The following is a 15,081-nucleotide window of genomic DNA, read 5'->3' as shown; positions in this document are numbered from 1 at the left end:
CAAGTACGTACACACACACGTACTCACATATACATACACATACTCACATACTGTATACACACATACTCTCACATATACACACACACACGTACTGGCATGCACACAAACACACACATGTACTCAGATACACACACACACGTACACACATATGTGCACACACACACCCTTCCCTCCCGATGCGATAGCATCGGGCACATCTCTAGTAATATAATAACTGACAACCAACACAGATTCATGAAAGATAGGTCATGTCTAATCAACATGCTGGGCTTTTTTGAGGAAGTAAGCGCAAATCTGGAAGTTAATGTGGCTGATGTGATATATCTGGACTTTGTATAGGCATTTGATACTGTACCACATAACAGCCTTATACTGAAGCTCTATAAGCAGGGACTGGGGGAAACTATATGAGGGTGTGTAAGGAATGTCTGGTACGAACTCTGAAGTTTTAAGTTTGGGTTCGCTTATCTCTAGAAACAAAGAGTCATACATTCTCTAAATGGGATAAAGTCAACAGTGGGGTAATGCAGGGATCAGAGTTAGTTATAATTCTTTTTATTCTCTTTATTAATGTGACCCATTGGATGGAATCGAGAGTGAAGTGTCAGTCTTTACTAATGACACAGCTTTGTAGAATAATTAAAACTAAGCTAAACTGTGTAATATTACAGAACTATCTAGATCAGATGTCTACATGGGCAAAACATGACAAGGTTTAATTTTGATATATTTTACTGCAATGCACCAATATTGGATATATCGTATTGCTGTACATATAGCCACAATTCCCAAAAAGTTTGGGACACTGTGTAAAATGTAAAGAAAACAAAAATGCTGTGATGGAAATATCTTATAACCATATTTTATTCACAACAGAAGATAGAACAAATATTAGAATTAAAAAATACCTTGTTAGAATCTAATGGCAGCTACACATCTTAAAAAAGTGGGACAGAATTAAAATAAATTAGCTGGAAGAGTAAGTTGTACTAATGAAAAACTGCTGGAGTGTTGATTTTTACCTAATCGACATGACTGTACATAGCATGTTAGATTGGCAGAATCTTTCAGAAGCAAAGATTGTCACATGTTCATCACAGGTTCACCAATGTGTGAGCAACTATGTATAAATTGGTGAAACAATTTCAGAAAAATAATCCTCCAAGTAAACTTACAAAGACTTTGAATATTCCACCATCTACAGTAAATAATACCATAAAAAGATTCAAGGATTCTAGAGAAATCCATGTTCACAAGGGACATGGTTTCACGAGTGATAACGTCAGTAACATCATCGTTCATGACACATCACCGTGAGGTACCTCAGATGAGTCGTTCTCAGAACGACGCTCCATAGCTTGCAGTACAGAATCGGTGGGAGCGCCATGGATTACGTGGGAGCTGCTGGGATTATTTTTTAATAAATTGGTGAATGAGGGAGTGTTTTTTCTTTTTATTTCTTTCAGGTTCCCATTTATGGGCTACTTTGGTTTCAGTGGAGTACATCAGAATCACTTCACTGGATTTTTTTAAAATAAATTTGTGAAACAGGGCTAGAGTTGGGGGTGCATTTTAAAATAAAACTTTTTATATTTTTTTTTTCTTTTAACTTACTGGGTTAGTAATGGGGATATCTGATAGGTGAAAACCATTACTAACCCCTTAGTTCTTGATGCCAGCTGACATCAACCTCCTAAACCAATACAATGATTGCAACCACACCAGGGAAATCAGGAAGAGCCAGGCCAAGCACCAGATCTCATGTGAAGCACCAGTTCTGGGGCATTAGCTGGCTTGTATTTTTAGGCTGGGAAGGGCCCAATAACCATCTTCCCAGCTTGCTAATATAAGACCGTAGCTGTCTGCTTTACCTTGGCTGCTTATCAAAAATAAGTTGGCCCCTATTTTTTTGATTATTTACTTAATGGTTAATTAAGGTTAAACATCCTTTAGTGCCACATGAAAGGCACTAAAGGGTGCTAGTTTATTACGTGTAGATGACTTGTGACATTAAATATTTACAGGACGTCTATTCATTGTATTTTGACGGACCGGGCTGTGAATTTATTGTACTTAGCTGATGAAATGTTGGTTTGCTTTGAGATGTGTGCGCAAAAATCGTGTGGTGCAATTATGGTCTGTGTACTGTCTAATTTTTTTCTCGCACCCATGGAGTTGCATTGGCAAGTGCAATCCGATTCTCGCATCCAATCACATCATGTTGCAATTTTTTCTTTAGTCTAATTACAGTAGAGCTGAGGAAAAACTCACAGATGAGCACTGAGTCATTTAATAACATTGGTCATAATGCAATGTGATGTTTCCTCAAATTGCACTTTTTCACATTATATGACAGTGTGAGCGAGCTCTTAATCTAAATTAGCATTGAAGAAATAAATGCACATACTAAAAAACACCATTTAGATGGTGGAACCTTTTTTGTCAAAGAAGTTGCTTCATTAAATTTGAAACATATTAATTTATACTTGTATAATGAACAAAAAGGAAATCTGCCAATATACTTTCTTGTTGTAAACTTACAGTACAGCAGACTTTGGTAATGATGCATTTGGAGGTTTGATGGTTATAGAATATATTTGCTCCATAGCTATAATTATGCAAGTGCTGTGTGATAGTAACATTTGGGTAATATTTTAATAGTATTACTTTCCATTAACACCTTTCCAAAATGTAATAATGGTCCCAAACAAGTTTTAGGTCTATGCCAGCTGGTAGGAACTGTAAACTGTAAGTGGTGAAAGGAGGGTGTGTCACCCCTTGGTAAAACAGAAGGTTGGATACTACAGTGTAGAAGACTGGGCAGCCCATAATATGGAAGCAAGGTAGAGCTGTGTAAGGGGGTACAGAGTCTTATGCATGCCCCTACCCCCTTTAGTTCTGTTATGCTGCTATGTATATAGTATATGTATGATATTGTACATACACACATGTCTAAGGCAAGAGCAGTTCCCTTATTAGAACACTAGAGGAGGCACATGGTAGATTTTAGCAGTATCCCTATAATAGTTAATATAGGAGGGGTTAGCTGGGTAGCAAGACAGGAACAGTTCCTGGGGATAGCAAGAAGGGGCTAGGGAGCCTGAACAGCTCGGGTGGACTTAGAGCCCGAGCTACACAGCATCTCTGCAACGTTTAAGCAGGCACCCAGCCATCCATGGATCAGTGGGCAGAAGTGCAGCTGAACCAGCAAAGGCTTCATCAGCGGTGGAGCAGAAGTGAGAGCAGTGGCCCTGAACAGTATGGGGAAGCAGGTTGCTCATCATGTTGCAGATCACCGCATAGGCTGATGACCTTAGATCCGGGGTGAAATAGCTGAGGGAAGCCCCAAGCACAGAGGGTCTGAACAGTGAGGATGATGCATTACCACAAGCGACGGTATGACCCGGGCACGGGGCACGTACTGAAGGACATAGGAAGAAGTGAAGGGAAAGTGGAGGATGTGGACTGTATGGAACCCTATGCTGATGTTGTATCTGATAATGATGTGCTGCGACAAAGAAAAAAGTTCTTCGTTTCAAGTTTAAAATTGACTATGTCTCTGTTTGTGTGCAATCGCGTGGAAGGGGTCTGCATTAGCTTAGAGAAGGCCCTGAAGGTGCTGATAATGGAGAAACATGTACACTGACAGTGAGACGTAATTGTCATGTGACGAGAGACCAGGGAATGCAAGAGCCAATAGTCTCAGCCATGACTATGGCCCTGGCCTCCCTCACAGCTGCAGTCAAAGAGGAAGGGATTTTTGAGACTCTTGAATTTCTAGAAAGAAGCCTACATTAAGAGACTGGTGAAATAATAAAAGGCTTCAAGTGGTGAGGGAAGTCAATGCTGAAAGAAAAGCAGTAAAGTCCCATGTAATGCAAAAGAGTGTGAAACAAGCTGTAGAGGCAAAACAGTCAAAACTATCTTTTTGATAGCTATGAGATTGACTCTTATCAGCATGTTACCTATAAAATACATAGTAAAAATCTCAAACATAAGACATAGTGGTGAAATCATTACCTGTGGGATTAGTTGAGTATTCAGTAACCTTGCAACTGCAATTGAAACTTCCGAATAGCTATCTCCAATGACGGCTTTTACCTTTGGCATATAATCGGAGTAATTACATTTGAATGCTAGCTGCTCCACAGAAGTGTTGTATGAAGATAGGAAACGTAATGTTGCTGACATGGCCAATGTAGCTTCCGAGCAAGTGTCATAAATTTCATATCCAAGTTTTATTCCAGGTATGAGTGATACATTGTTTACCATCTCTATAGCGTGAGCCATGGAGAGTAATTGTAAGAATCCTTGCATCTCAAATCTGTAAAAATAACAAAAAATGTAAAAGTCAATTGCATGTGATCATTGTATGAGCAAGAGACGATGTGGCATACACTTGAACTAATCTTACTTTGAAAGATACTGAGAACGGGAGTACATAGTTACTATACTGTAGACTATACTGGCGCCAACCTCCTTTTACAGTATAGTGATCTGTAATGGTTACAACAACCCAAGAAAGTCAGTTCCTTTACCTACTATATATACATATACACACAGTATATATACACATACTATATATATATATACACACACACACACACACACACACACACACACACACACACACACACACACACACAGCTCTGGCAAAAATTAAGACACCACTGCAAAATTTTCAATTTTTCTGATTTTTCTCTTTATAAGTATGTTTTCTGAGTAAAAAAATGTCTCTGAAATTTCAAAGCTAAAAATGTATTTATTTGCAGCAAATGAGAAATCGACAAAATGCTGTAATAAATAAGAAACAGTGCTTTCAGACCTCAATTAATGCAAATAAAACAAGTTCTTATTCATGTGGAAACAGCAATACTCATGTTTTCACTCAGGAGTAGTTCAGAAATCAATATTTGGTGGAATAACCATGATTTTTAATCACACCTTTCATGTGTCTTGGCATGCTTTCCACCAGTCTTTCACACTGCTTTTGCGTGATATTAGGCCACTCCTGGCACAAAAATTAAACAGTTCTTCTTTGTTTCATGGCTAGTGTTGAGCATTCCGATACTGCAAATATCGGGTATTGGCCGATATTTGTGGTATCGGAATTCCGATACTGAGTTCCGACACTTTTTGCATATCGAATACCGGAATCGGAAGTTCCCATAATGCTATGAGCCAGTTTGATTTGATTCAGCCAACGAGGAATTATAAGAAGTGTGGGCACATCCTGTTAGGCATGTAGGCATGTTAGCTAATGGCATGGCTGAGATTGGCTGCGAGCAGACCACCCAACTGCTCCTCCCCCAGACACACGCTGAACAGTGATCTATGGAAAGTGAAACTAGTGAGGGAGGAGGAAGCGACAAGTTCTCATTTCAATGCCAGAACCCCCCCCTGGACATTTATCTTAGAAGCAAGAGATGATATCTTGGAAACCGTGCAGACTAGCCACAGAAGGTAAATTACTTATTGTCAGCATTCTGCAGCCTAGATATGCACTGAGATTATGTGAAAAGCCCAGACAACCTGTTCTGTTATGTATTTCCGCCAAGTTGGATCGCCCGCCAGGGCTGGTGGGTTACTCGGTACCGGGCCCGTTGGTTTCAATGGGAGATGTCACGGTAGCTGTGACCCGGTCCGTGGCCCTGGGCGTCCATTGTAAAAAGGGAAATGTTGAACATGTGGATGATGATTAATGTTTATGAGTGAATGATTTGTGACGCCATCTGTGGTGTTCGGCAATGAAGATGTTAAGCCGACGCTGCAGACAGATCCTCTGGGACAGATGGTGTGGTGCAGCAATGATGTTGTGGCCCTCCACAGGTAGGGCTGTAGTCCCAGGGCAGTGTAGATGGAGAGGTAGTGAAGAGACGTAGATGGTGCAGTGCCAGGCACAGAGATGTAGCAGTGCTGAGTGTGTTGGCACAGGAATAACTGGAGGACACCAGGGCATGTAGTTCCAAAGCTTTACTCACAGTCTGTTGTGCATACAGGTGACCGCATTCGTGCCGTGTCCTCCGGGTCAGGGGCTCAGTGAACCTCCAAGCTAGATGAAGCACTCCATTCCAACACTCCGCCAACATGTGCCTTTTCTGAACGTCTCCCTCTATTGCTGCACAACCCCTTTAACATAGTCAATATCTTTGTAACACCGAACGTCTTAAAAAAAAAAAAATATTTCCTGCTATTCCATTTGATTGGGCTAAACCTCTATGCCTTTAAGGTCTCCTCCACCTCCCCCAATACATTCTACATTATTCTTAGTTGTTTTTCTTCATGTAGAATTAACCTACAAGGAAAGAAAGGGTTTATTTTAATTCCAATATTTCTGTCCCATTGACTGGCATTGGTTTCCGGTATCGGAATCGGCGATATCCGATACTTTTTGGGTATCGGTCCGATCCAATATTTCCCGATATCGGAAGGTATCACTCAACACTATATCATGGCTTGTGACTATCCATCTTACTCTTGATTACATTCCAGAGGTTTTCAATGGGGTTCAGGTCTGGAGATTGGGCTGGCCATAACATGGTCTTGATGTGGTGCTCCTTCACCCACACATTGATTGACCTAGCTGTGTGGCATGGGGCATTGTCCTGCTGAAAAAAAAAACAGTCCTCAGAGTTGGGGAACATTTGCCTGAGCAGTTTTTCAAGGATTTTCAAGGATAACCTTGTATGTGACTTGATTCATACGTTCTTCGCAAAGATTAACCTGCCCAATTCCAGCCTTGCTGAAGCATCTCCATGTCATCACCGATCGTCCACTAAATTTCACAGTGGGTGCAAGACACTGTGGCTGAGAGGTGTTTAAATGGGCCTAGATTATGGGTCCAGGTTTGACAAGCAGCGGAAAGAGCTGGGTGGTATCAGCTGCTCAGTTACCTCCCATCCAGGTCTTGGAATTTCTGATATAAGGCAGCTGGTACTGTCTCACTTGGTTTGTGCAGGTGCAAGGTGAGGAGGCCTTGTATGTGCTGCTCAGACCCTAATGGAATCTGAGAGTAAAGGACTCACATTTAAATGGCTGAGCCTGTGCTATATATGTTCTGGTTATTTTCCATTTTTCCTCTGTAATACCTTTTTTGTACCAGGAAGAGGCTGTTTTATTTTGTTAAACCAGATGGATTATGGATATTTAATAAACCGCACATTTGTTTTAAATCAATTAACTGAATCCTGCATGTGAACCAGCATCTACCATAGAGCCAATCCATCACAATATATTTATATACTGTGAGAGGTTGCCATGCTTAGCTGCTTCCTCAGGTTGACACAGTAACATGTAATTTCCCTGACCTATTTATCTACGTGGAAAGTGAAGTCTTGAAGGGCTAAGAACCACCTAGTCACCCTGGCGTTCTTTCTTTTCTTCTCTTAAACATCTCAGAGGGGCATGGTCCAACACTAACTTAAGCCTACTACCTAGTAGGTAGAATTTGAGAGTGTCGATGGCCCACTTTATGGCTAAGCATTTTTTCTCAACTATTGCATAGTTCTTCTCACAAGAGAGTTTCCTGCTTAGATACAATATGCGATGCTCTTCTCCATTGATTTCCTGTGACAGAACGGCTTCCAACCCAACTTCTGAAGCATCAGTCTGGACCATGAGTTCTTTACTGGGGTTGGGTGCAACCAGAACCATATGATTGCACAGAGTCCGCTTCAGCTCTTGAAACACCATCTCTGTGTCAGGAGTCCATTTCATTATCGTTGACTTGGTGGCCACAAGGAGATCTGCTAACGGTGCTGCAATTATGGCAAAGTTTGCAATGAAACTCTGGTAATACCCCACAATCCCAAGAAAAGCCCTCACTTGTTTCTTGGAGAGCTCTGAATGGCCTCTATCTTATTTAACTGGGGCTTGATCTCTCCTCTCCCAATGATGTAGCTTAACTACCTGGCCTCTTTTTTCCCTATGGCACACATCTTGGGATTTATGATGAATCCCGCTCTCCTCAATGCAACGAGGATCGCCTGTTCCCTAGGCAGATGCAAAATCCAGTTAGGGCTGAAAATGGCAATGTCATCCAAGTAGGCTGTGGCATACTTCTTGTGTGTAGCTAAGATTCATAGTAACATAATTAGCAAGACCAAAAAAAATAGACATTTGTCCATCCAGTTCACCTATATTCCATCAGAATGATTCTATCCATTGCCTTCTGGAAGGTAGCTGGGGCCCCGGCAGTCCAAAGGGCATTCTGGTGTACTGGAATCACCTATCCCACGTCGAGAAGGCCATTTTCTCCTTGGCGCTTTGGGACATGAGGATCTGCAAGTACCCATTTGCCAGGTCAGGGGTTGTGATGTACTTTGCGTACCTCAATTGCTCAATGTGTTCATCCATGTGAGGCCTTGGATTTGAATCAAAACTGGACACCTGCAGTAGTCGTTACAAAACCACCACTCGCCATTGGGCTTTAGCACGAGGACAAGGAGACTCGCACATCCACGTCTTGACTCCTCTATCACCCCAAGGTCCAGCATTCTCTTAACCTCCTTTGAGATTATCTTCTGGCATGCTTCAGGCATTCTATAGGGCTTGAGTTAGCACATCGTGTTTAATGACCTGTTTGCACCCTGGTAACTCTGAGAACAGGTTGTGGTTCTGCTGCAGCAGTTCTCAACATTGTTGCTTCTGGGCTGGTGTTAGCATCTCAGCAATCACAACCTCCTCCACCTTAGCTTTGGGATGGGCCCTCAGGCAACAAGTATCCAGTGGTTCTCGATCCCACCATGGTTTTAGGAAGTACACATGGTATACCTGTTTCCTGCGACTAGGCTGGTGTACCTTGTAATTCACATGCCCGAGCTTTTCCAACACCTCATAGGGCCTTGCCACTTGGTCAAGAAGTTGCCCTCCACCGTGGAGATAAGTACTAGCATATGGTTCCCAGGCTGTAATTGCCTTAGCCTTGCTGATTGGTTGTATACCCTTGCTTGGGCCTCCTGTGCCTGAAGAAGATGTTCCTTTATGATGTGCATTACATGAGCCATCCTCTCCTGGAGCTGGGCGACATGCTCAATGACACTCCAATGCCGCGTGACCTCGGCCTCCCAGGTTTCTTTGGCGATGTCTATGAGCGCTCATGGATGTTGGCCGTACAGGAGCTGTGAGAAATCAGTGGAGGCTTGAGGGACTTCTCTGATGGAAAAGAGCAGGAACGGGAGCAGATAGTCCCAGTCTCAACCGTCCTTCTCAACTACCCTCTTGAGCATGGCCTTCAAGATCTTATTGAAGTGCTTCACCAGGCCATTGGTCTGCGGATGGTAGACTGAGGTCCGCAACTGGACAATCTGGAGGACTCGACACAGCTCCCGCATCACTTTGTGAATAAAAGGGGTACCCTTGTCTGTCAAAACCTCCTTAGGCAAACTGTTCCTGGCAAAAATATAGACAAGCTCCTGGGCTATGCTCTTAGTCGAAGAGTTCCTCAGTAGCACCGCTTCTGGGTACCTCGTCGCATAGTCCATGACCAGTAGGATGTATTGATGGCCACATGCAGATTTAACTAGGTGACCTACCAGGTCCATGGCAATCCTCTCAAAGGAGATTTCTATTACAGGCAACGGGACTATGGGGCTTTGGAAGTGAGAAATAAGAGCAGTTATCTAACAGGTACGGCAGAATCTACAATATTTTAGGATTGTTCTGTTAACAACCTGGTCAATAGAACCTGTGTAACACTCTCTTCTGAATTTTCTCTACCCCTAGATGTCCCCCCAAAACATGCGAACCAGCCATGTCTAAAACCCTCCACCAGTAGGTTCCTGGAACTAACAGTTGCTCTTCGATCTTTCAAGCCATTGACTGCAAAATGAGGGAACCGGGTGTCAGCCTCCAGCTCGAGCAATCCCATTGCATACAGTGACATTATCAAATGCTCCCTTTAGCATAATGACTCGAAGTTGAGCAGTCCCAAAGTTCTCTTCGGGCACCTCTTAGTCAGGGAAGCTGGGCTACTCTGTCACCATCTCATCTTCTTCTCCTGCAAGGACACATAGGGGAAACTCCCCCCCATATTTAATTTTGTCAGAGCCTGTTGTAGCTGTTGTTGTTCTGACCCAAAGTCAGATATGCCAGATCACTAGGGAGGCCAAATTAGGAGGTTACGCCCTTAATTGACAAACGTGCTTGGAGAAAAGGAAATGCACACAGGTTGTGAGCAAATCACTTTATCTGATATAATGAAATACGAGGCAGTATTTTATACCATTTACAGTAGTGTAACTCAATGCAGCTCATGTAGCCCCCATGTTACCCAGGGTCTAGTTTTATTTACCATGTACCCAGAACATATTGTTGCTGACTATTGAAAACATATAAGATAAGTATAAAATCCTTGAATCAGAGGCTACGGCATTATAAGAACAAATTCTAGCAAATTCTAGCAATTAAAGGCAAAACATTAACCCTTCTATATCAATTTCCCCCTTTTGTAAATGGTATAACCTTTGCCACAGGGTCAGCTGATGTTCTCAAAGGAGCTACTGTCTCATGGGTCTAGTACCCATAAAGGGGCTTTCTACCTGCTTTGACAATCCACCCTCAGTGTGGACACTCACTTCCTCCATCAGCAGTGGTTATTTGGGGTCTATGATACAATATGGAAGGTTCAGCCTAATATTCTTTTCCCATGCATACATTATTCAATAGCTTAGGTAATATATCAGCACTTTTACGGCTACATTAAGCAATAAGCAAAACAATAACATTTATATGCAAGTCTGTACAATACCAGAAGTCCATCCTGCTAGGCCACTAAATCAGTTTACCGGATTTAAAAAGGAGTCTCTGTATTGTATTAGTCTCACTGAGAACCTCAAGGAACCAGGAAAATCTGAGTCCAATTCTCATTGTGTGGTTTTAATACCTTCCATGGCTCCAGAGGTAAGGCTAAGTACGGCATAGTACATGCAGATAATGGGCTGTGTGTACAGATCCAACAGACTTTTGGTTCTTGTCCTTCCATGTCCTTTATAAGAAGAGCATGATGTCAAAAAAAAGTTTGTTGTCCCAGTCAGCATTTAAAAGTTTATCCTGAGTCTCTGTAGAGTGCAATAATCCTGCTACTGCCAACAAGGTGATTAGGAGAACAGTCATTCTTCTGATGAAGTGACCTTTTTGCAGTGACTGGCGTGGATCCAGGTGGGCTTTTCCTCAAGTTTCACTGAGGTGATTGTGGTCAGTTGGAGTTGCAACGGGCTGTCAAACTGTGGATCTAGGCTCCTTTTCAAGTGTCTGCATATGCACCTGGATTCAGTTGATGCACGTCTGCACTTTCATTAGGATCTGGAATGGATGAGACCACATTTATGTACCACATTATGTCTTTTATGCAAGGCCTGGTCATGGGCTGTCATAGCACCGTGTTGCATTTATAGCACCAGTGGGAAGTAAAGACCAGTCTTTGGGGCACTACCAAATAGGTCTTCAAAAGGAGACAAGCCCGTCTTCCTATTTGGATTGTGTCTGACTGAAAACAGTGCAAGAGACAAGCACTCTACCCAGTTCTTTCCTGTGTCGGCCATGGCCTTTTGAATTTTTAGCTTAAGTGTCCCGTTTAGTCTTTCCACTTTCCCACTACTTTGTGGTCTATATGGTGTATGAAATGCTTGCTGTATTCCCAGGGCCTGCATGATTTCCTTCATTATTTCTCCCGTGAAGTGTGTACCCCTATCGTTTTCTATGTTTTCTGGGACACCATACCTGCAGATCAGTTCTTTTATTAATTTGTCTGCAGTTGTTTTAGCATTTGCACATTTTACCGGATAGGCTTCCGGCCAACCAGAGACGAGATCTACATGTACTAGGATATATTCATAAACTCCTACTTGGGTAGTTGTATGTAGTCAGTCTGCAGTCTCTGAAATGGTTAGAGAGGCCTGGGTGTCGCTTTCTTAGGGACTTTTATTGTTTTACCTGGGTTGTGCTTTGCACAGAAGAGGCAGGACTGTACAAGTTTTACAGCTGCGTAACTGAAACCAGGAGCGATCCAGAAGGCACACGTGACTTTTTGAGGTGTGAGTGGGGCCATGCGCTGCTTGTGCCAACACTGGGAACAGGGACCTTGGTAGACACAATTTATCTTTATTCTCACATACTCCATTTGAGTTCAGCTCTGCTCCCATTTTCCCCCATTGTTCCTTCTTCAAAGGGGAGGTCGGCTGCTGGAGGGATTTCAGGACATCTCGTCTCAGTGTGGCTGGAATTCGCTAACTCCACACCACCATCCTCTGCTCCCTAGGCCGCCTTGCTGCTACTTTAGCAGCTTAGTCTACCCTTCTGTTGCCCTCTACCTCCATGAAGCCACCCTTTGTGTGAGCTCTCACCTTGATTATGCCAGTCTGGACTGGTAACATCAATGCCTCCATTAATTGTTTCACCAGCTCTGCATTTTTGATGGGCTTACCAGCTGATGTAATGATCTACTTTTCCAGATAGGGCCATAATCATGGGATATTTCCCATGCATAATTTGAATTAGGGTAAATATTAGCGACTTTACTTGCAGCAGCTCTACACGCCTCACTGAGTGCCTTCATCTCTGCCTCCTGCCCTGACATGTGAGGAGGGAGGGGGTTCAGCTCAGATTACCTCATGTGAGGATACTACTGCATATCCAGTGTAGAATCAACCATCCTGGTAGTATCTGGAGCAATCTACAAAAACTCAATCTGCTTTAGGAACAGGTTTTTCATGAACATGTGCAAAACCCACTGTTTCCTGACTCATCAGTTCTATGCAGTCATGTTCGTGTGTCAGGTCTAAGTACTCTTCCTCACTTGCAAATACTGTCACCAATTCCCCCTTTTCTGAATCCACAGGCAGAAAACCCTCCGCTGTTAGGTTGCTGGAACTAACAGTTGCTCTATGATCTCTCTCCCTCCCAATTTGGTCACCCGAAACAACTTGCCATTGACTGCAAAATCAGGGAACCAGGTGTCAGCCCCAAGCTCTTAAGCAATCCCATTACATACAGTGACATTATCAAATGCTCCCTTTAACGTAAGGTCTTGAAGTTGAGCAGTCCCAAAGTTCTCTTTGGGCACCTTTAAGTCAGGGAAGCTGGGCTCCTCTGTCACCATCTTGTCTTTCTCTCCTGCAAGGACACAAAGGGGAAACTCCCCCATCTTTAATTTTGTCAGAGCCTCCTCCAGAGGGGCCTGGCTTTTGACTGGGACACATTGTACAGCCCCCATTTTCCACAAATTCCAAAGTAGAGAAAACTCCTGCCCCAGAATGACAGGATGTATCAAGTTTTTTACTACCCCAATCTCATGGGACTTGGTACCACAGTCTGTTCCCATGGTGTCTTTGGCTACAGTGTAGTCCTAGGCATCTCTGTGTATGCAGCGGGCACTCACAAATTTGTTAGGGATTAACTAATGGGGCAGTGTAGCACTGATTATGGTCATCAAACTTCCCGAGTCCAACAGTCCTAGAACCATTTCCCCATTGACGGACACAGTACATGACTGCAGCCACTCGCTGGATTGACCGTTCACACTGCAGGCCAGATAGGCATAATAGGAGCAGTGCCTGCCTAGGCTGCAGTCCATGGATTCAGGGGACATATGACCTCGGGTGGCTATGTGTTCAGGATTGTGACACCACCAACATATGTCCTTCATACCAGCCTTAGGGGACCCCTAAGCGGGATTGGGAGTCTCCCCATTTGTGGATCTAGCCACCCTTCGTGGTGAGTCCACCCCCTTTTGGTATCCTAGTACGGGGAAGTGGCGATGTTTGGTTTACCCAGGGATTTCTCAGCAACCTGGTATCTCTCAACCAGGCCATCCAGATCGTCTGCATTCTGAGGGTCGCCTGGGCAACCCAGGTCTGTTGGCATGAGAAGGAAGTGGATGAACATTTTCATCACCACACGCTCGACCATCTGGGCAGGAGTGGAAGCCCCTGGCAGCAACCACTTTTGGACCAGATGCAACAAGTCAAACATTTGTCAGCAAGGAGGTTTGTCGCTAGCATACGCTCAGTGGTGGGCTGAGCTCTCACAGACATAGTTACCCCCAGGTGTGCCAGGATTTCAGTTTTTAATTTGATGTATTCTTTGGCATCCTGGAGCGCTAAGTCATAGTACACCTTTTGTGGTTTCCCCGACCGATATGGTGCCAACACCTTCGCCCACTGCTCAGGCAAAAGTTTCTCTCGTCCAGGCACCCTCCTTAAAACAGTCAAAAAGGCTTCTACATCATCCCCTGGGGTCATTTTCTGCAAGGCTCGTCTTACCATTTTCTGGGCATAAGAGTCATCACCTGGATATGGGGAGGAGACCACTGGCCTCACACAAACCACTCCTGCAAGGAACCCCATTTGTTTTGTTAGCGCCTCCTGCTGCTGTCGCTTCTGCTGAAGCTGCTGTACCAATAGCTTATTCGTTTCCTGCTGCGCCAAATTCTGTTGTTGACTGGCAAGCTGTTGTTGCTGCTGTACCTGAACAAGATGTTTCACAAGCTCCTCCATGCTGCTGGATGTCTCGCTCTGAATGACAGATTTCACCCAGGACATGCGGTTGTCCTCAGCTTCTATTCGTACACGTGTGAGGGGTAGCAACACTAAGCTGCTTTCTCAGGTAGACACAGGAACACTTTGGTAGTGAAACACCTGCTGGTTTATTAAAGTCAGCATACACTAAAGCAGAGTCTTCCTGGCATAATGGAAAACAAAACAAATTATAACAAAGTATTTTCTGTGCAGGTTTCAACCTGCAGACACCTGGCAATGTCCTCCGCTCCGCTTTGCTGCTCCGTGGGAGTACCTTCTCTCCCAAGACACCCACTACTGTCCATACAGGCTTTTTAACACAGAACATGTTATGATAATGTAATACCATGGCTGCCGGGGGGGTAGCCTCCTCAGCCACTCCAGTACTCACTGCGCTGGGGGCTGTTCCATCCCTGGTATGTTGTTCACCTTTGAGGTTCAAATGACTGCAGACGGAGGCTGCAAACAACTTAAACAGTTCAACTTTATGCTCTTCAGGGCACAGCACCTCCCAAACACCATCAGGACTCTTTAACGATACAAACAGTACATTGTCTTTTACAGCAGC

The 15,081-nt window shown here is 43.7% G+C and overlaps 1 protein-coding gene across 3 annotated transcripts in view; it reads right to left on the bottom strand.

Moving 5' to 3' along the window:
• GPRC6A (G protein-coupled receptor class C group 6 member A) overlaps positions 1 to 15,081 on the bottom strand; it is a 211,134-nt gene that overhangs the window by 141,108 nt on the left and 54,945 nt on the right. For all 3 annotated transcript variants that reach the window (XM_073575952.1, XM_073575953.1, XM_073575951.1), the window contains exon 2: positions 4,021 to 4,324. In XM_073575952.1, coding sequence (XP_073432053.1) covers positions 4,021 to 4,324 — 304 coding nt within the window. The remainder of the gene's footprint in view (positions 1 to 4,020; positions 4,325 to 15,081) is intronic.

This window comes from Dendrobates tinctorius, unplaced genomic scaffold, assembly GCF_039654945.1.
Source record: "Dendrobates tinctorius isolate UK_male_01 unplaced genomic scaffold, ASM3965494v1 ptg000046l, whole genome shotgun sequence".
NCBI lineage: Eukaryota > Metazoa > Chordata > Amphibia > Anura > Dendrobatidae > Dendrobates > Dendrobates tinctorius.
This window is presented reverse-complemented; position numbering and strand designations above follow the sequence as displayed.